The 21,323-nt window shown below is 42.8% G+C and overlaps 1 protein-coding gene across 1 annotated transcript in view; it reads left to right on the forward strand.

Moving 5' to 3' along the window:
• The window catches only part of cracd (capping protein inhibiting regulator of actin dynamics), a gene marked incomplete at both ends in the record, with an annotated part of 29,221 nt that continues 7,898 nt past the window's right edge, over nucleotides 1-21,323 (forward strand). Inside the window, 2 exons of the mRNA XM_084185460.1 lie at nucleotides 1-61; nucleotides 20,210-20,381. Of these exons, the coding sequence (XP_084041586.1) occupies nucleotides 1-61; nucleotides 20,210-20,381 (233 nt within the window). The remainder of the gene's footprint in view (nucleotides 62-20,209; nucleotides 20,382-21,323) is intronic.

Below are 21,323 nucleotides of genomic sequence, written 5' to 3' on the forward strand. Positions count from 1 at the left end.
ATGTTTCCTAAGGTTTTTCTGCAGTGGTGCGCAGCCCTGTCAAGTTGTGCCGCTAAAATAGGTAAAGGGTTGCACAGTTCCACCACGTCTGTCCGCTTCGACAACAAGCTGTTTACGCTGTCACGCTACGGCACTTTAGCCAACCCATTGCGCTATCTATCATGGCACTGAGCTATGCCATTGAGCTATGACAAAGTTAGCTGTTAGCTGTCCCACTGTGCTTATGACAATGAGCTGTGCTATGAAGCCATTGCACAGGCCTGTGTCACAGTGGAGTGATGTTGAGCTATTCAGTGGCTACACAGCAGCTCCACTGCAACACAGCATTGTGATGCTATGCCACTGCCACACTGTGTTGCAGCTGTACCCTTGTCAAAGGCATCTCTGTCTCTCGCTCTCTGCTTCTGCAGAGCACATGGCCACTCCTTGTGATTCTCTCATCCCATCTGCAGCTCTGCTCTCACGTCTGTCTACCACAGCACACACGCATACACATACACACACACTGTTTCACTGCTACGCAGACACATGCTCAACATACATTCATGTGGTCAGCTCAGCTAAAGCTATTCTACTCACACACCCAAAATATGCTCAGGCACATACAGTGCCTTCAGAAAGTATTCACACCCCTTGACTTTTTCCACATTTTGTTGTGTTACAGCCTGAATTTAAGATTGATTAAATTGAGCTTTTTTTGTCACTGGCCTACACACAATACCCCATAATGTCAAAGTGGAATTATGTTTTTTGAAATTAGTACAAATTAATAAAAAATGAAAAGCTGAAAAGTATTGAGTCAATAAGTATTCAACCCCTTCAGGAGTAAAACAAATCTTAACAAGTCACATAAGTTGCATGGACTCACTCTGTGTGCAATAATAGTGTTTAACATGATTTTTGAATGACTAGCTCATCTCTGTACCCCACACATACAATTGTCTATAAGGCCCCTCAGTCGAGCAATGAATTTCAAACACAGATTCAGCCACAAAGACCAGGGAGATTTTCCAATGCCTCGCAAAGAAGGGCACCTATTGGTAGATGGGAAGAAAAAAAAAGCAGACATTGAATATCCCTTTGAGCATTGTGAAGTTATTCATTACACTTTGGATGGTGTATCAATACACCCAGTCACTAAGATACAGGCGTCCTTCCTAACTTAGTTGCTGGAGAGTAAGGAAACCGTTCAGGGATTTCACCATGAGGCCAATGGTGACTTTAAAACAGTAATGGAGTTTAATGGCTGTGATAGGAGAAAACTGAGGATGGAGCAACAACATTGTAGTTACTCCACAATACTAACCTAAATGGCTTAGTTAAAAGAAGGAAGCCTGTACAGAATACAAATATTCCAAAATATGCGTCCTGTTTACAATAAGGCACTAAAGTAATACTGCAAAAAATGTGGCAAAGCAATTCACTTTTTGTCCTGAATACAAAGTGTTACGTTTGGGGCAAATCCAGTACAACACATTTACTGAGTACCACCATCAATATTTCCAAGCATAGTGGTTGCTGCATCATGTTATGGGTATGATTGTAATCATTTAAGGATAAAAAAGAAACGGAGTGGAGCTAAGCACAGGCAAAATCCTAGAGGAAAACCTGGTTCAGTCTGCTTTCCACCAGACACTGGGAGATGAATTCACCTTTCAGCAGGACAATAACCTAAAACACAAGGCCAAATCTACACTGGAGTTCCTTACCAAGAACACAGTGAATGTTCCTGAGTGACCGAGTTACAGTTTTGACTTAAATCTACTTGAAAATCTATGGCAAAACTTGAAAATGGCTGTCTAGCAATGATCAACAACCAACTTGACAGAGCTTGAAGAATTTTGAAAAGAATAATGGGTAAATGTTTCATAATTCAGGTGTGGAAAGCTCTTAGAGACTTACCCAGAAAGACACAGCTGTAATTGCTGCCAAAGGTGCTTCTACAAAGTATTGATTTAGGGGTGTGAATACTTATGTAAATGAGATATTTCTGTATTTCATTTTCAATAAATTTGCCAAAATGTCTAAAAACATGTTTTCCCATTGTCATTATGGGGTATTGTGTGTAGATGGGTGAGAGAAAAATAGATGTAATACATTTTGAATTCAGGCTGTAACACTTCAAAATGTGGAATAAGTCAAGGGGTATGAATACATCCATACCCATGCACATACTGTACAGTCGTGGTCAAAAGTTTTGAGAATGACACAAATATTAATTTTCACAAAGTCTGCTGCCTCAGTTTTGATGATGGCGATTTGCACATACTCCAGAATGTTATGAAGAGTGATCCGATGAATTGCAATTAATTGCAAAGTCCCTCTTTGCCATGAAAATGAACTTAATACCCAAAAAAACATTTCCACTGCATTTCAGCCCTGCCACAAAAGGACGAGCTGACATCATGTCAGTGATTTTCTCATTAACACAGGTGAGAGTGTTGACGCGGACAAGGCTGGAGATCACTCTGTCATGCTGATTGAGTTAGAATAACAGACTGGAAGCTTTAAAAGGAGGGTGGTGCTTGAAATCATTGTTCTTCCTCTGTTAACCATGGTTACCTGCAAGGAAAGACGTGCCGTCATCATTGCTTTGCACAAAAAGGGCTTCACAGGCAAGGATATTGCTGCTAGGAAGATTGCACCTAAATCAACCGTTTATCGGATCATCAAGAACTTCAAGGAGGGAGGTTAAATTGTTGAGAAGAAGGCTTCAGGCGCCCAAGAAAGTCCAGCAAGCGCCAGGACCGTCTCCTAAAGTTGATTCAGCTGCGGGATCGGGGCACCACCAGTGCAGAGCTTGCTCAGGAATGGCAGCAGGCAGGTGTGAGTGCATCTGCACGCACAGTGAGGCAAAGACTTTTGGAGGATGACCTGGTGTGTCAAGAAGGGCAGCGAGGAAGCCACTTCTCTCCAGGAAAAACATCAGGGACTGACTGATATTCTGCAAAAGGTACAGGGATTGGACTGCTGAGGACTGGAGTAAAGTCATTTTCTCTGATGAATCCCCTTTCCGATTTTTTGGGGCATCCGGAAAAAAGCTTGTCCGGAGAAGACAAGGTGAGCGCTACCATCAGTCCTGTGTCATGCCAACAGTAAAGCATCCTGAGACCATTCATGTGTGGGGTTGCTTCTCAGCCAAGGGAGTGGGCTCACTCACAATTTTGCCTAAGAACACAGCCATGAATAAAGAAGGGTACCAACACATCCTCCAAGAGCAACTTCTCCCAACCATCCAAGAACAGTTTGGTGATGACCAATGCCTTTTCCAGCATGATGGAGCACCTTGGCATAAGGCAAAAGTGATAACTAAGTGGCTCGGGGAACAAAACATCGACATTTTGGGTCCATGGCCAGGAAACTCCCCAGACCTTAATCCCATTGAGAACTTGTGGTCAATCCTCAAGAGGCGGATGGACAAACAAAAACCCACAAATTCGGACAAACTCCAAGCATTGATTATGCAAGAATGGGCCGCCATCAGTCAGGATGTGACCCAGAAGTTAATTGGCAGCATGCCAGGGCAGATTGCAGAGGTCTTGAAAAAGAAGGGTCAACACTGCAAATATTGACTCTTTGCATAAACTTAATGTAATTGTCAATAAAAGCTTGTAATTATACTTCAGTATACCATAGTAACATCTGACAAAAATATCAAAAAACACTGAAGCAGCAAACTTTGTGAAGACCAATACTTGTGTCATTCTCAAAACTTTTGACCACGACTGTACACACCTACTGTACACGTATGCAAACACTCATACACACTTCCACACCAATTACATGAATACCGATTATACACTAACACAGTCACTCCCTTACAACCAATAGCACACTCATTCTCGCACACATCAATACACACAGTATACTCCAACACATTCCTTCTTATACATCTCCACACATGATTTCTGGCTTCTTGTTCTGCCCTAACTATAGTCAGTCAGGACAAAGAGCCATTCTCGGTGAGACATTTCTGAGAGGCTCTGTTAGACCCTGTCACCCTCAGGAAGGAGAAGCATGGATCTCCCTCTGGGGATGGATCACTCTCTCTGTCTATCCCTCCCCCCCTCTCTCTATCTTGTTCTCTCTTTCTCTATCCCTTATGCTTCCTCTCTCTCTACCCCCCCCACCATGCCAGGCTTTCGGCCCAAGTGCTTAGAATTTTACACACCATGTGTTTCCACTGTACATCTGAAAATCTGTGGCTCAACAACGTGCTGGTGTCTAGAGACTGACAAGTGTTGGATGAGAGGTGTTGCAGCCAGAGAGCTGTGTGTGGGATGGAGGTGTTTTGAAGATTCTCTGGTGGTTTGTGTTTTACCAAACATACAAGATAAAACCAGCATCTTTCATGTCGATACATTATGTTTCTTAAATTGTGTCTTTTAGAAGTGGTGGGGGTCTTGGTGGGTGTACCATGTGGATATGATCTGAGGGAGCACAGCAGTCATGTGTGACGAGTATTATCCACGTTGTGCTTACGTGGAGGATCTCTAATCAAATGCAGGTCTGGAGCAACAAAGTGCTTCCCTTCTGAGTTAACACATTATCCACAGCTGCAGTAAGGGAAGGAGAGGAGGAGGAGAGAGCCAGAGGGAGAGAATACTGTGACTGTGAGTATCCTGGGATTTTGTTCAGTTATGATTATATTGATTTGAAAGGTGCGTTAGGTGTCATTTGAAAGGTGTGTTAGTCTAATTTAATTGCAAAACTCTTTCCAGCTATCTTAAGTGTTTGTTTGGCTTTATAATAGCAGTGATGTTTGTACACAAAATGTGTGTAGCACAGTGGTCTCTGAGGGGTTCCCGATGCCATTGACAAGCTAGTCACCAAGGGACCCTCCGAAAGAGGGGCGAGAGGAGCATAGCCAGATAGAGGATGAGAGGGAGAGGAGAGCAAGGAACAAGTGTTCTATTCAAACTGCGCCCTTTGCGTGAACTCTCATGTTTCTCCCTTCACTCAGTGAGTGCTGCTCTGTCCACAGCATCTTCTCTTTTTCCTTCCTGACAAGGGACTCTCACACTAAAGACAACTACAACCCCCATGTTCACTCCCTTTTTCTCTCACCACAGACAAGGTGTGCCGATACCATGGCTACGGACGCCAGAGAAACTCATTTAGAGGTAACCGTATCCGAAAGCCCAGGTAAATAGGAAAACAAGAGTGATTTTAGACACAGCCTTAAAGAGACAGGACTTAGACTAGAATGAATTATAACATCAGGAGGATACAATGAGGCCTTTGTTGGCTTATATTTAGAGCTCTCTTTAAGTGTCTCTTTAAGAAATGCATGGTGTTGTGATGGGTAGTACAGTAACTGATATCAAAAGCTTACATAGACCTATCTTAGATGTGTGTGATGTGCTAAGGCCTCTGCGTGACCCTGTGTGTTTTCTGCACTATGCTCCTGCTTGAAGAGCTGCTCTTTTATCCCCTATTGATATTTACTTTCTTATGGTGAACTGATACATTCTGAATTGATTGAATTGACAGGACAAAAACGAAAGGGAAGAAAACAACATGAATCAGGACAGCGAGCAGTAAATGGCAGTAGATTATTGAATATACAAGCTACAGTAAATCATTAAAATGGATCAATAGAATAGTTTTAGTTGACTATGGCCCAGGCCTTGGTAAATCAATACACGGCCCACATCTCTCCACTTTATGCTTGGGCTTGAAGCATTTCCTTTCTCCATTCACAAACAGTCTAATGAAATGTTGCGCTGTAGTTCAAAATGTAGGTCTGCGTTGGGAGTAGAATATTAGTAGTAATAGCTTTACTATGTACAAGATGTTTTATGCGGACCATTCATAGACTGGAGTCGGCTAGCTAGAGTAGACGTGTGGAGTGCTGCTGAGTGTTCTACTCTGCAGAAAACGTGTCCTTTACAGTTTCACTCATGAGTATGTGAGCACGCCAGAGGCAGTGAGTGCAGTATGGGCCGGCTAGCGAAACAGAGCAGAAGCAATGCAGGACAGGGCCTGATGCTGGGAGAGCAGAGCAGACCATGCTGTTGGGAAATAGGATATCAGTGCCACAGTACAATAACACTCAGCACTTCACAGAGGGAGTGAGAAACAGTCTGACAGTCAGAGATAAATAGGCTGGAGCAGCTCATCCGTTTACTCAATAACACACGCTGAAACACAGTGGCTGAGCCCAGTAGTCTCTCAGGGTTGGCTCAGTCAGCAGTCTGGTTCAACAGACTGGCACACTGTTGACATCCTGTTGGTAAACGGTTGGTGCACTGTTCTGTTAAGGCCTTTGTTTCTCTAAATTGCACCATTGTTAATAAATGATTAGGTACCACTAATTATGTTATTGAATTATATCACCGATGTGGTGGATTGGATATGAGGACAGATTATGATTTGTCTGAGGTCTATGTAAAGGTGGACATTTGATAAGATTTACATGGTCAGGAGTTAAGAGTCGACATACAGTATAGTATTTGAATCACTAAGGATAGATGGATGCTGATGCTTTTAACACAGCACAGTACTCAAAAACACACAGCCGCCAGGGATGACAATTGGGAGTTTATTGTATCATTTCCCACAATGACCCTGTGCAGCAACACACGCAGAGTGAAATCCCACACTGGTTGCTACTTATAGCCCTGAAAGGGATACTTTTGTCTTCACAGTGGTGTAGAGTAGCCTGGTAACCCTAAACCGAATTCTAACCCTAACACTAATTCTAACCTTAACCCTAAACCCCCTAGACATAGCATTTCATCTTGTGGGGGCTAACAAAATGTCCCTAGTATGTCAAATTTGTGTTTGTTTACTATTCTAGTGTAGTTAAACACACACACATACATGCACACTGACATAGATACACACATACATACACACTGACATAGATACACACATAGCTGCTCGTACAGACACATGGCTGCTCATGAAGACCTAAGGGTCGAACCATTGTAACAATTGTCTCACCTGGGAGCATGAACAGCAGTGTGCAGCGTTGTCCTTGTTATTTTTCATGAATTCACCCATAACTCCAGCACCTGCAAAAAAAGTACTTGGATGAGCGTATGTTCTTTAGCTTTTGCTCATGCAGACAAACATAGGAACATATGCACTAATCCAGGAAAACACACCCCCTAACCACCCCTGATGTGGGAATGTTTATATTATATGGCTTGAAGTTTATATCTGACTGGTAAGGAAAGCTAACAAGGCAACAAAGATTGGAATCAAAGGTCCTCCTCTTATCTTCAGTTCAACGCTGTGGCATGAAAACTGCTCTGTTGTCATGACTCAATCATGACCAACTGAAATCATGCCCTATCAGTGTGAGCCAGTGGAGGGGTATGCATCGTCTGTGGTTGTGCAGTAGGTAGGTACACTATGATTTATGTTTTTGACAAAAGTAATTTACTGAATTAATATTTCAAGCCTGGATATCGGTCTATAATTCACATGGCCAATACCAACAAAATTATATTTTGCTCTTGTAATGTAATCATTATGTTGTTATGGTAGCAATAAGCAACCGCCTTGTAGATAAATGAGCAACAAGCTTCCTAATCCATGAGACTTTCTTGTCCATAAGTGCATTATGAGGTTAGGACTCAGGGTGTGAATCTCTAATGAATTTATAGAGAGAAGAAATTAGATGGACACTGTGATGTGTCCTTGTACACACTGCCATTAACATTTCCAGAGATGAGCTTCTGCACTCAGGGGACCGCATTTTATACTCTGATAAACAGGAAATTCTCTTGAGCATGGCTGTCGATATAGTGTCCTGTCTTCGCTGTAGTAGAGCTTCATCACTCAATATTATAGCAGGGGATTCTGTAGATATCATATTGTTTTGTTTTGTTGTGGCCTAGCTGGTCTGGTGTGCTAGCATTCTACCACTTGGCAGATCTAAAATGCTCTGTGGACATGCTGAGCACTAATGTTCACATTAGGAGCTCCCTACACTTTAATAATGGTCCATTTCCACTGAGGGTTTACCCTAGTGTTTTACCAAAAAGCCTCACACTTTTGTGTTTCCACCTCCACGGCCCAGCTCCTGGGACAGGGACGGCTTGTTCAATAGGGCGATATGGGCGACGCACTGCCAAACGGGAAAAGGAAGGGATTTTTTTTCTAATCAATTATATCACGGCAACAGCAGTTATCAGTGTTCACGTCTGATCTGCCAGCCACTAAATGTCAAATCAGGCTAAAGTCGTGCTTCAAATGGCCCCGCCCGTTTTTTGGGCGATTTCAGTCAGGTTGAAAATCGCCCAGAAGTCTCTCATAGCCTGTCATGTAAAATCTATTTTTTTCACATTTCAAAGCTTTCAATACATTCTCTATGGGTGTCTGTGGGCTTGCACTTACGCGCTTTCGTCATACGTGACGTAACGTTGAACGTAACTAAGACAATGGCGGCTAGCAGCGTCTCTGTTGCGACCTGCAGTGTGGCGTTATTTTATGTTTTTAATTTGTAGACTTAGTTTACAAACATTCTGCAAACATTCTGCTTTGGACTGATCTTCGGTTTTGGACTGATCTTGTTGATCGTGTACATACCCGCTACGAACGGACTAAATAATGAAAACGCTGCTGGCAGCGGAATCCCAATACAGCTGGGAGACTTGGCTGGATGACAGAGTCCCGGACAGAGAGGTGGAGCCGGCCGGCTTCACCCTGGTCAGAGCGGACCGCGATCCTGGTAAGAGAGCGACTCTGTACCCCGACATTGAACTGCTTTCTGTGTCATTGAACCTTACTATTGTTGATAAAACAAGTTTACTGGAGAACGGAGACCAAGTAGAGACTTTTGGACAAGGTGGATAATTGTATAATATAAGGCAGTTTATTCAGAGGTAAAGATATCTGGAATCGCGTGCACGGACCCGTTCGTCAAACTCGTAGGGAGTTTATCAGAAGAGCCCCTAAACATTGTGTGCTGACATTTTATACAATAAAATGAAGTAGGTTGAATCTAGTAGTTCTGATCTTCTGATTGGTCCTGATGAGTTGGGCGAGGTCACCTCCAGGCTAGTGTCACTGTTGCATTGGCTCTGAGTCGGGTTCTCTGTCTTCAGATGTTCAGCCTAAGAGAAGAGGATTTGTGTGTGTGTGTGTGTGTTTGTTATCAGTGTGTGTGTGTGTGTGTGTGTGTGTGTGTTTGTTATCAGTGATGATGTGTGTGTGTGTGTGTGTGTGTTTATCAGTGATGATGTGTGTGTGTGTGTGTGTGTGTGTGTGTGTGTGTGGGTGTGTGTGTGTGTGTCCTCAGGGCAAGAACTCGTGAGTTGGAAGAACTGAGAGACCTATGGCGTGGGTGTTATCCTTAGCCACCTGCTGACAAGGCTGACAAGATAGGACTCTTGTTCATTGTATTGAATACAAAGGCCCAACACAAAATGGGTCATGCACAAGATTTTAGTCAGACCAAGCTATAACATTATATATTTACTACGACAGTACATTCAACCAAAAGCTAATATAACAAAGGCATCAGAGATTATTTATAATCTGTCACAGAAACTGGAATCCATCTCCCCAGATCAGTCAATAAATGCTTCTGGTATTGACTTATATGCTGCCCCTGTCTTCATGTTGTTGCTGGACATATCTTTTTTAAAATGTGTGTAGGTCACCTAAATCATCAGAAAAATTGCCCCTCCTGAGAATTTTTTCAGGAGCCGCCACTGTCCTGGGACTCACTGGGCCATGGCCTAAGTGGACCTGCACTAACTTGGCTTAATGGATCATCAAATAATTGGCATATACATTACTCTTACAGAATTTCCACGTGGGAGAGGATATTGGACATTTTATCAAAGCCTATTGTATGATAACTTGTTTTCAACTAGGACAGAATAATTTATAACTGACCTTTTCCGACATAACATAGGTATAGCAGGTCCCATTATTGTATGGGACACTTTTAAATGTGCCTTTAAAGGCCATGCAATTCAACACTCATCTTTAAAACAAAAGCAATTTAGGTCAAAAGAGTTCATATTAACAAAGTAAAAAGAAGGACTAACAGTACAGATACAGTACCTTGCAAAAGTATTCATCCCCTTTGGCGTTTTTCCTATTTTGTTGCATTACAACCTGTAATTTAAATGGATTTTTATTTGGATTTCATGTAATGGACATACACAAAATAGTCCAAATTGGTGAAGTCAAATTAAAAAAAATAACTTGTTTCAAGAAATTCTACAAAATAAATAACGGAAAAGTGGTGCGTGCATATGTATTCACCCCCTTTGCTATGAAGCCCCTAAATAAGATCTGGTGCAACCAATTACCTTCAGAAGTCACATAATTAGTTAAATAAAGTCCACCTGTGTGCAAACTAAGTGCCACATGATCTCAGTATATATACACCTGTTCTGAAAGGCCCCAGAGTCTGCAACACCACTAAGCAAGGGGCACCACCAAGCAAGCGGCACCATGAAGACCAAGGAGCTCTCCAAACAGGTCAGGGACAACGTTGTGGAGAAGTACAGATCAGGGTTGGGTTATAAAACGAAACTTTGAACATCCCACGGAGCACCATTAAATCCATTATTAAAAATGTTAAAGAATATGGCACCACAACAAACCTGCCAAGAGAGGGCCGCCCACCAAAACTCATGGACCAGGCAAGGAGAGCATTAATCAGAGAGGCAACAAAGAGACCAGATAACCCTGAAGGAGCTGCAAAGCTCCATAGCAGAGATTGGAGTATCTGTCCATAGGACCACTTTAAGCCGTACACTCCACAGAGCTGGGCTTTACGGAAGAGTGGCCAGAAAAAAGCCATTGCTTAAAGAAAAAAATAAGCAAACACGTTTGGTGTTCGCCAAAGGCATATGGGAGACTCCTCAAACATATGGAAGAAGGTACTCTGGTCAGATGAGACTAAAATTGAGCTTTTTGGCCATCGAGGAAAACGCCATGTCTGGCGCAAACTCAACACCTCTCATCACCCTGAGACCACCATCCCCACAGTGAAGCATGGTGGTGGCACCATCATGCTGTGGGGATGTTTTTCATCGGCAGGGACTGGGAAACTGGTCAGAATTGAAGGAATGATGGATGGTGCTAAATACAGGGAAATTCTTGAGGGAAACCTGTTTCAGTCTTCCAGAGATTTGAGACTGGGACGGAGGTTCACCTTCCAGCAGGACAGTGACCCTAAGCATACTGCTAAAGCAACACTCGAGTGGTTTAAGGGGAAACATTTAAATGTCTTGGAATGGCCTAGTCAAAGACCAGACCTCAATCCAATTGAGAATCTGTAGTATTACTTAAAGATTGCTGTACACCAGCGGAACCTATCCAACTTGAAGGAGCTGGAGCAGTTTTGCCTTGAAGAATGGGCAACAATCCCAGTGGCTAGATGTGCCAAGCTTATAGAGATATACCCCAAGAGACTTGCAGCTGTAATTGCTGCAAAAGGTGGCTCTACAAAGTATTGACTTTGGGGGGGTGAATAGTTATGCACGCTTAAGTTCTGTTTTTTTTGTCTTATTTCTTGTTTGTTTCACAAGAAAAAATATTTTGCATCTTCAAAGTGGTAGGCATGTTGTGTAAATCAAATTATACAAACCCCCATAAAATCAATTTTAATTCCAGGTTGTAAGGCAACAAAATAGGAAAAATGCCAAGGGGGGTGAATACTTTCGCAAGCCACTGTAGATAGCAATAAAAACTGTACCATAGAGGCACAGAATAAGTTGTAGGAAAAACAAAAAGAAATGGAGGGACTTATTCAAGAAAGGTTGAGTGTAATATATTATAAAAAATAAAGCGAACTGGATGGAATACGGTAAAAAATGCACCAATTTTTTTTTAAAATCTTCAACATAGAAATGCTACCAAAAATAATTTACTGAAACTTGTTACAAATTACGGAGTCACCCATGATTCACCAAACAATATTTTGAAAGAGGAAGCAAAGTACTTTAAGCATATGTTTTCGTTTCAGTCTCCTCCATGTTCACTAACCGAAGTTAATTGTATGGATTTTTTTTATATTAATAATGTAAAATTAACAGCTGTACAGAAAGACCCATGTGAAGGCCAAACTACAGAGGAGGAACTTATTGATGCAATTAAAGCCTTTAAGTCTGGGTAAACTCCAGGGCTAGATGGCATGCCAGTTGAGGTATACCAAACCTTTTTTGATGTATTCAGAGGACCGTTATTAGCATGTTTTAACCATTCTTATAAAAATTGTAGATTATCAGATACTCAACAAGAAGGTCTGATTTCATTACTACTGAAACAGGACCCAAGTGGTAAATATAAAGATCCAGTCCATTAAAAAAATTTGAGGCCCCTTTACACTTAAGTGTTGTGATGCAAAAATTCGGACAAATTCCATAGCGCATAGAATTAAAAAAGTATTGTCGGATATTATTCATCCTAATCAGACATATTTTTTTACATGGACAATACATTGGAGATAATATAAGACAAGTACTGGAAACAATAGAACACTATGAAAAATCTGGGAAACTAGGCTTGGTATTCTTAGCTGACTTTGAGAAGGCTTTTGATCAAGTACGACTGGAATTTATATATAAATGCCTGGAATACAGTGCATTCGGAAAGTATTCAGATCCCTTCACTTTTTCCACATTTTGATACGTTACAACCATATTCTACAATTTATTAAATAGTTTTTTCCCCTCATCAATCTACACACAATACCCCATAATGACAAAGCAAAAACAGGTTATTAGAAATGTTTGCAAATTTATATGAAACAAAACAACTGAAATATCACATTTATGATATTATGTATGATGCTACAAGCTTGGCACACCTGTATTTCGGGAGTTTCTCCCATTCTTCTCTGCAGATCCTCTCTGTCAGGTTGGATGGGGAGCGTCGCTGCACAGCTATTTTCAGGTCTCTCCAGAGATGTTCGATCGGGTTCAAGTCCGGGCTCTGGCTGGGCCACTCAAGGACATTCAGAGACTTGTCCCAAAGCCACTCCTGCGTTGTCTTGGCTGTGTGCTTAGGGTCGTTGTCCTGTTGGAAGGTGAACCTTTGCCCCAGTCTGAGGTCCTGAGTGCTCTGGAGCAGGTTTTCATCAAGGATCTCTCTGTACTCTGCTCCGTTCATCTTTCCCTCGATCCTGACTAGTCTCCCAGGCCCTGCCGCTGAAAAACATCCCCACAGCATGATACTGCCACCACCATACTTCACCGTAGGGATGGTATTGGCCAGGTAATGAGCGGTGCCTGGTTTCCTCCAGACGTGACGCTTGGCATTCAGGCCAAAGAGTTCAATCTTGGTTTCATCAGACCAGAGAATCTTGTTTCTCATGGTCTGAGTGTCCTTTAGCTGCCTAATTGGGCAAACTCCAAGCGGGCTGTCATGTGCCTTTTACTGAGGAGTGGCTTCCGTCTGGCCACTCTACCATAAAGGCCTGATTGGTGGAGTGCTGCAGAGATGGTTGTCTTTCTGGAAGGTTCTCCCATCTCCACAGAGGATCTCTAGAGCTCTGTCACCATCGGGTTCTTGGTCACCTCCCTGACCAAGGCCCTTCTCCCCCGATTGCTCAGTTTGACTGGGCGGTCAGCTCTAGGAAGAGTCTTGGTAGTTCCAAACTTCTTCCATTTAAGAATAATGGAGGCCACTGTGTTCTTGGGGATCTTCAATGCTGCAGAAATTTTTTGGTACCTTTCCCCAGATCTGTGCCTCGACACAATCCTGTCTCGGACCTCTACGGACAATTCCTTTGACCTCATGGCTTGATTTCTTCTCTGATATGCACTGTCAACTGTGGGACCTTATATAGACAGGTGTGTACCTTTCCACATCATGTCCAATCAATTGAATTTACCACAGGTGGACTCCAATCAAGTTGTAGAAACAGCTCAAGGATAATCAATGGAAACAGGATGCACCTGAGATCAATTGCAAAGGGTCTGGATACTTAGTGGGGGGAAAAAGTATTTAGTCAGCCACCAATTGTGCAAGTTCTCCCACTTAAAAAGATGAGAGAGGCCTGTAATTTTCATCATAGGTACACGTCAACTATGACAGACAAATTGAGGAAAAAAAATCCAGAAAATCACATTGTATGATTTTTAATGAATTTATTTGCAAATTATGGTGGAAAATAAGTATTTGGTCACCTACAAACAAGCAAGATTTCTGGCTCTCAAAGACCTGTAACTTCTTCTTTAAGAGGCTCCTCTGTCCTCCACTTGTTACCTGTATTAATGGCACCTGTTTGAACTTATCAATATAAAAGACACCTGTCCACAACCTCAAACAGTCACACTCCAAACTCCACTATGGCCAAGACCAAAGAGCTGTCAAAGGACACCAGAAACAAAATTGCAGACCTGCACCAGGCTGGGAAGACTGAATCTGCAATAGGTAAGCAGCTTGGTTTGAAGAAATCAACTGTGGGAGCAATTATTAGGAAATGGAAGACATACAAGACCACTGATAATCTCCCTCGATCTGGGGCTCCACGCAAGATCTCACCACGTGGGGTCAAAATGATCACAAGAACGGTGAGCAAAAATCCCAGAACCACACGGGGGGACCTAGTGAATGACCTGCAGAGAGCTGGGACCAAAGTAACAAAGCCTACCATCAGTAACACACTACGCCGCCAGGGACTCAAATCCTGCAGTGCCAGACGTGTCCCCCTGCTTAAGCCAGTACATGTCCAGGCCCGTCTGAAGTTTGCTAGAGTGCATTTGGATGATCCAGAAGAGGATTGGGAGAATGTGATATGGTCAGATGAAACCAAAATATAACTTTTTGGTAAAAACTCAACTCGTCGTGTTTGGAGGACAAAGAATGCTGAGTTGAATCCAAAGAACACCATACCTACTGTGAAGCATGGGGGTGGAAACATCATGCTTTGGGGCTGTTTTTCTGCAAAGGGACCAGGACGACTGATCCGTGTAAAGGAAAGAATGAATGGGGCCATGTATCGTGAGATTTTGAGTGAAAACCTCCTTCCATCAGCAAGGGCATTGAAGATGAAACGTGGCTGGGTCTTTCAGCATGACAATGATCCCAAACAAACCACCCGGGCAACGAAGGAGTGGCTTCGTAAGAAGCATTTCAAGGTCCTGGAGTGGCCTAGCCAGTCTCCAGATCTCAACCCCATAGAAAATCTTTGGAGGAAGTTGAAAGTCTGTGTTGCCCAGCGACAGCCCCAAAACATCACTGCTCTAGAGGAGATCTGCATGGAGGAATGGGCCAAAATACCAGCAACAGTGTGTGAAAACCTTGTGAAGACTTACAGAAAACGTTTGACCTGTGTCATTGCCAACAAAGGGTATATAACAAAGTATTGAGAAACTTTTGTTATTGACCAAATACTTATTTTCCACCATAATTTGCAAATAAATTCATAAAAAATCCTACAATGTGATTTTCTGGATATTTTTTCTCATTTTGTCTGTCATAGTTGACGTGTACCTATGATGAAAATTACAGGCCTCTCTCATCTTTTTAAGTGGGAGAACTTGCACAATTGGTGGCTGACTAAATACTTTTTTCCCCCACTGTATATACACTACCGTTCAAAAGTTTGGGGTCACTTAGAAATGTCCTTGTTTTCCATGAAAACATACATGAAATGAGTTTGAATAGGAAATATAGCAAAATGCATAGGAAATGTAGTCATTGACAAGGTTAGAAATAATGATTTTTAATATAAATAATAATTGTGTCCTTCAAACTTTGCTTTTGTCAAAGAATCCTCCGCAGCAATTACAGCCTTGCAGACCTTCGGCATTCTAGTTGTCCATTTGTTGAGGTAATCTGAAGAGATTTCACCCCATGCTTCCTGAAGTACCTCCCACAAGTTGGATTGGCTTGATGGGCACTTCTTACATACCATACGGTCAAGCTGCTCCCACAACAGCTCAATAGGGTTGAGATCCGGTGACTGTGCTGGCCACTCCATTATAGACAGAATACCAGCTGACTTCTTCTTCCCTAAATAGTTATTGCATAGTTTGGAGCTGTGCTTTGGGTCATTGTCCGGTTGTAGGAGGAAATTGGCTCCAATCAAACGCTGTCCACAGGGTATGGCATGGCGTTGCAAAATGGAGTGATAGCCTTCCTTCTTCAAGATCCCTTCTCCCTGTACAAATCTCCCACTTTACCATCACCAAAGCACCCCCAGACCATCACATTGCCTCCACCATGCTTGACAGATGGCATCAAGCACTCCTCCAGCATCTTTTCATTTGGTCTGCGTCTCACAAATGTTCTTCTTTGTGATCCGAATACACAGGACTGATGGTTGCTGATAATGGGCCTCTGTACGCCTATGTAGATATTCCATTAGAAATCAGCCGTTTCCAGCTACAATAGCCATTTACAATGTTAACAATGTCTACACTGTATTTCTGATCAATTTGATGTTATTTTAATGGACAAAAAAAATGTTTTTCTTTCGAAAACAAGGACATTTCTAAGTGACCCCAAATGTTTGAACGGTAGTGTACATACATACATACATACATACAAAGAAACAGACCGTATTATGTATTTTCATGTCAACTAATCTATGCCTTAAGCTGATTGGAGAATCATTTTTTGTTAGATATAAGAAGAATAAATCATTTTTTTGTTGCACCATATCCCTGGATCTCATTGAATGTTTTTGCCGTTTGGCTTTTGGAAACTTCGAATGTGGACTGTATGCATCTGAAACAACCCCACTTCAGGCTTGGGTAGTGACTATGTTCAATTGGTAAGGAAGTCACTACGCAGAGGTTGTTGATTCTGCTCTTCACAAGTCCTCACTGTCAGCCCTAGCTATGTAAACACAATTTCCCTAGTATAACATAAGGGTGTATACACACTAGTGTAATACTGATGTTCCTGTGTGACTCAGTTGGTAGAGCACGGTGCAAAACACCATCTGACAAGGACAGGACAAGTAGGCAGCCATGATGAGCAGAGCATCACCGCCATTATTTCTGCATTTGTAGTAAACTGCTGGTTATGCGATTTTATAAACTGGGTGGTTCGAGCCCTGAATGCTGATTGGCTGAAAGCTGTGGTATATCAGACCATATATCACGGGTATGACAAAACATTTATTTTTACTCTTGTAATTACATTGGTAACCAGTATATAATAGCAATAAGGCACCTCTGGGGTTTGTGGTATATGGCCAATATACCACAGCTAATGACTGTATCTAGGCACTCTGCGTTGCGTCATGCATAAGAACAGCCCTTAGCCGTGGTATATTGGCCATATCAAATCAAATGTTATTTGCCACATGTGCCGAATATAACAGGTGTAGACATTACCGTGAAATGCTTACTTACAGCCCTTAACCAACAATGCATTAATTTTTTTATAAAAAAAGTCAAATAAGACAACAACAACAAAAAAGTGTTGAGAAAAAAAGAGCAGAAGTAAAATAAAATAATAGTAGGGAGGCTATATACGGGGGGGGGGGGGGGGTACCGGTGCAGAGTCAATGTGCGGGGGCACCGGCTAGTTGAGGTAGTTGAGGTAATATGTACATGTGGGTAGAGTTAAAGTGACTATGCATAAATAATTAACAGAGTAGCAGCAGCATAAAAAGATGGGGTGGGGGGGCAGTGCAAGTAGTCCGGGTAGCCATGATTAGCTGTTCAGGAGTCTTATGGCTTGGGGGTAGAAGCTGTTGAGAAGCCTTTTGGACCTAGACTTGGTGCTCCGGTACCGCTTGCCGTGCGGTAGCACAGAGAACAGTCTATGACTAGGATGGCTGGAGTCTTTGACACCGCCTGGTATAGAGGTCCTGGATGGCAGGAAGCTTGGCCCCAGTGATGTACTGGGCCGTACGCACTACCCTCTGTAGTGCCTTGCGGTCGGAGGCCGAGCAGTTGCCATACCAGGCGGTGATGCAACCAGTCAGGATGCTCTCGATGGTGCAGCTGTAGAACCTTTTGAGGATCTGAGGACCCATGCCAAATCTTTTCAGTCTCCTGAAGGGGAATAGGCTTTGTCGTGCCCTCTTCACGACTGTCTTGGTGTGTTTGGAGCATGATAAGGACACCAAGGAACTTGAAGCTCTCAACCTGTTCCACTACAGCCCCATCGATGAGAATGGGGGCGTGCTCAGTCCTCTTTTTTTTGCTGTAGTCCACAATCATCTCCTTTGTCTTTGTCACGTTGAGGGAGAGGTTGTTATCCTGGGTCACACGGCCAGGTCTCTGACCTACTCCCTATAGGCTGTCTCATCGTTGTCGGTGATCAGGCCTACCACTGTTGTGTCGTCGGCAAACTTAATGATGGTGTTGGAGTCGTGCCTGGCCATGCAGTCATGGGTGAACAGGGAGTACAGGAGGGGACTGAGCACGCACCCCTGAGGGGCCCCTGTGTTGAGGATCAGCGTGGCAGATGTGTTGTTACCTACCCTTACCACCTGGGGGCGGCCCGTCAGGAAGTCCAGGATCCAGTTGCAGAGGGAGGTGTTTAGTCCCAGGATCCTTAGCTTAGTGATGAGCTTTGAGGGCACTATGGTGTTGAACGCTGAGCTGTAGTCAATGAATAGCATTCTCACGTAGGTGTTCCTCTTGTCCAGGTGGGAAAGGGCAGTGTGGAGTGCAATAGAGATTGCATCATCTGTGGATATATTGGGGCGGTATGCAAATTGGAGTGGGTCTAGGGTTTATGGGATAATGGTGTTGATGTGAGCCATGACCAGCCTTTCAAAGCACTTCATGGCTACAGATATCAGTGCTACGGGTCGGTAGTCATTTAGGCAGGTTATCTTAGTGTCCTTGGGCACGGGGACTATGGTGGTCTGCTTGAAACATGTTGGTATTACAGACTCAGTCAGGGACATGTTGAAAATGTCAGTGAAGACACTTGCCAGTTGGTCAGCACATGCTCGGAGTACACGTCCTGGTAATCCGTCTGGCCCTGCGGCATTGTGAATGTTGACCTGCTTAAAAGTCTTACTCACATCGGCTACGGAGAGCGTGATCACATAGTCATCCGGAACAGCTGGTGCTCTCATGCATGCTTCAGTGTTGCTTGCCTCGAAGCGAGCATAGAAGTGGTTTAGCTCGTCTGGTAGGCTTGTGTCACTGGGCAGCTCGCGGCTGTGCTTCCCTTTGTAGTCTGTAATAGTTTTCAAGCCCTGCCACATCCGATATACCATACCCCCTCTGGCCTTATTGCTTAAATATACTGTAGGTGGGATTTTTTATTTCTTCTTGGGGCAAGGTTGATTTGGACTGAGTCATTGTTGTGGTGAACGTTCTATTTCTTACAGTCCAGCTGTTTGAGGGAAGTTGGTATAATAACTCTCCTTGGGATGATTTATGAATCAATTGGGTACACGTCACGATAGAGGAGTATTTATGTGCAAACTCCAATGATAAGTCAAAACCACCTGGAACCTCAAAAGTCCACAGCACACCTTCCTGTGTCGATAACATGAACAGTATTATAGTATTTTGAACTGTCGTCTGTCACGAGACTATGAACTTTCTAAAGTCGCTTTGTAAAGGAGTGTCTGTTTAACTGTCCATAGAACAAGAATAAGTTGAGGCTGGATAGTAAACAATGCAGAAAAAAGCCTTTGTGCAACCAAACTTCCAGAAGGAATCAATGTACCCTCATGCAGTGGCAAAATTCAAAACCCTTTATTGTTTATGGCTTATGCATAGCAAGAATAAAAAAACGCACTGTCGCGTTGAGGCTCCATGATCAAAGAGCAACTCATGGATGAACTATAACCAAAGTGCTCCTCTCCTGTGTCTCTACATTATCCAAAGAGTGTATGTTTATTCAAGTGAAACGAATGTTGTGATATTATATGTAGACCTATGGATTACATATGTTTGGATATGAGAAGGACAGACTCAGTCAGTCAGAGGGAGTGATTTACTGAGTGACTCCCAAAAGTCCAGTCAGGACAGAATGATTCAGCCTGTTATATGATCAGAATGTTGGTTCTCGACCATGTCCTTCTGAGTAGTCCCACTACTAGGCTTTTACATAGGAGTTCACATAAACTTACTGTTAATGAAGGTAAGTATTATCAACTGAGCCAAGGTTTTCTCTTCACCTCATCTCCTGTGGAGTTCTTTTGTATCCATTCACACACCTTGTGTAAATTACACACATTCACACACACTCCGGCCCACTCATTTAGATGCAATCAAACATATCCATGGGTGTGATATAAAGAGAGATAAGCTTATAGTGTGTGGCTAGTGGCTTTGGTTATAATTTCTCTTTCCGCCTGCAGATAGGCGAGGGCAGGGCAAATTCCAGCCATTCCGACGCCTGTTTGGGAAGAGGAAGAAGAGGGAGGCAGCGGAGAGGGGCTTTGATGCAGTAGAGCTGAAGGCTAGCTTCTCCACAGGGGAAGTGTGCAACGGAGTAGTCTCAGATGATGAGGAGACCAATCAACATCTGAGGTAAACAGGACATTTATGCATTGTGTTTGATACTGAGAAATCAAGGTTGCATTTATACACTGCTCATAATCAAAGTTGCATTTATACACTGCTCATAATGTTGTCATAAGGAGTTGAGTTGTACCTCCATTGCAGTTTTACCCCTATTGCTTGTACAGGCCTCAACCTCAAAATGAAACAAACTCTGAACACAGGTCTTATCAATAATTTAGTCTGCATGGCCTTGAGCACATTATGTCTTTAATCCCTTTCAGTAAGACACACTTACCCAGACCACAGAGAAAGTCTATGATACTATTCCCACTAAGACCCAACGTGTATCCCACATATACAGTGCCTTCAGAAAGTATTTACACCCCTTGGCTTTTTCCACATTTTGTTGTGTTACAGCTTGAATGTAACATTTATTACATTGAGATTTTGGGTCACTGGCCTACACACAATACCCCATCATGTCAAAGTGGAATTATGTTTTCAGAGATATGTACAAATTAATTCAAAAAGAAAAACTGAAATGTCTTGAGTCGATAAGTATTCAACCCCTTTGTTATGGCAAGCCTAAATAAGTTCAGGAGTAAATATCTGCTACAAGTCACATAATAGGTTGCATGGACTCACTCTGTTTTTTGAATGACTACCTCATCTCTGTACCCCACACATACAATTATATGTAAGATTCCTCAGTCAAGCAGTGAATTTCAAACACAGATTCAACCACAAAGACCAGGGAGGGTTTCCAATGCCTCGCAAAGAAGGGCACCTATCGGTAGATGGGTGATAAAAATAAAAAAAGCAGACATTGAATATCCCTTTGAGCATGGTGAAGTTATTAATTACACTTTGGAAGGTGTATCAATACACACAGTCACTACAATGATACAGGCGTCCTTCCTAACTCAGTTGCCGGAGATTAAGGAAACCGGGTTTAATGGCTGTGATAGG

This window comes from Coregonus lavaretus (assembly GCF_964263955.1).
Source record: "Coregonus lavaretus genome assembly, chromosome: 21".
Classification (NCBI taxonomy): Eukaryota; Metazoa; Chordata; class Actinopteri; order Salmoniformes; family Salmonidae; genus Coregonus; species Coregonus lavaretus.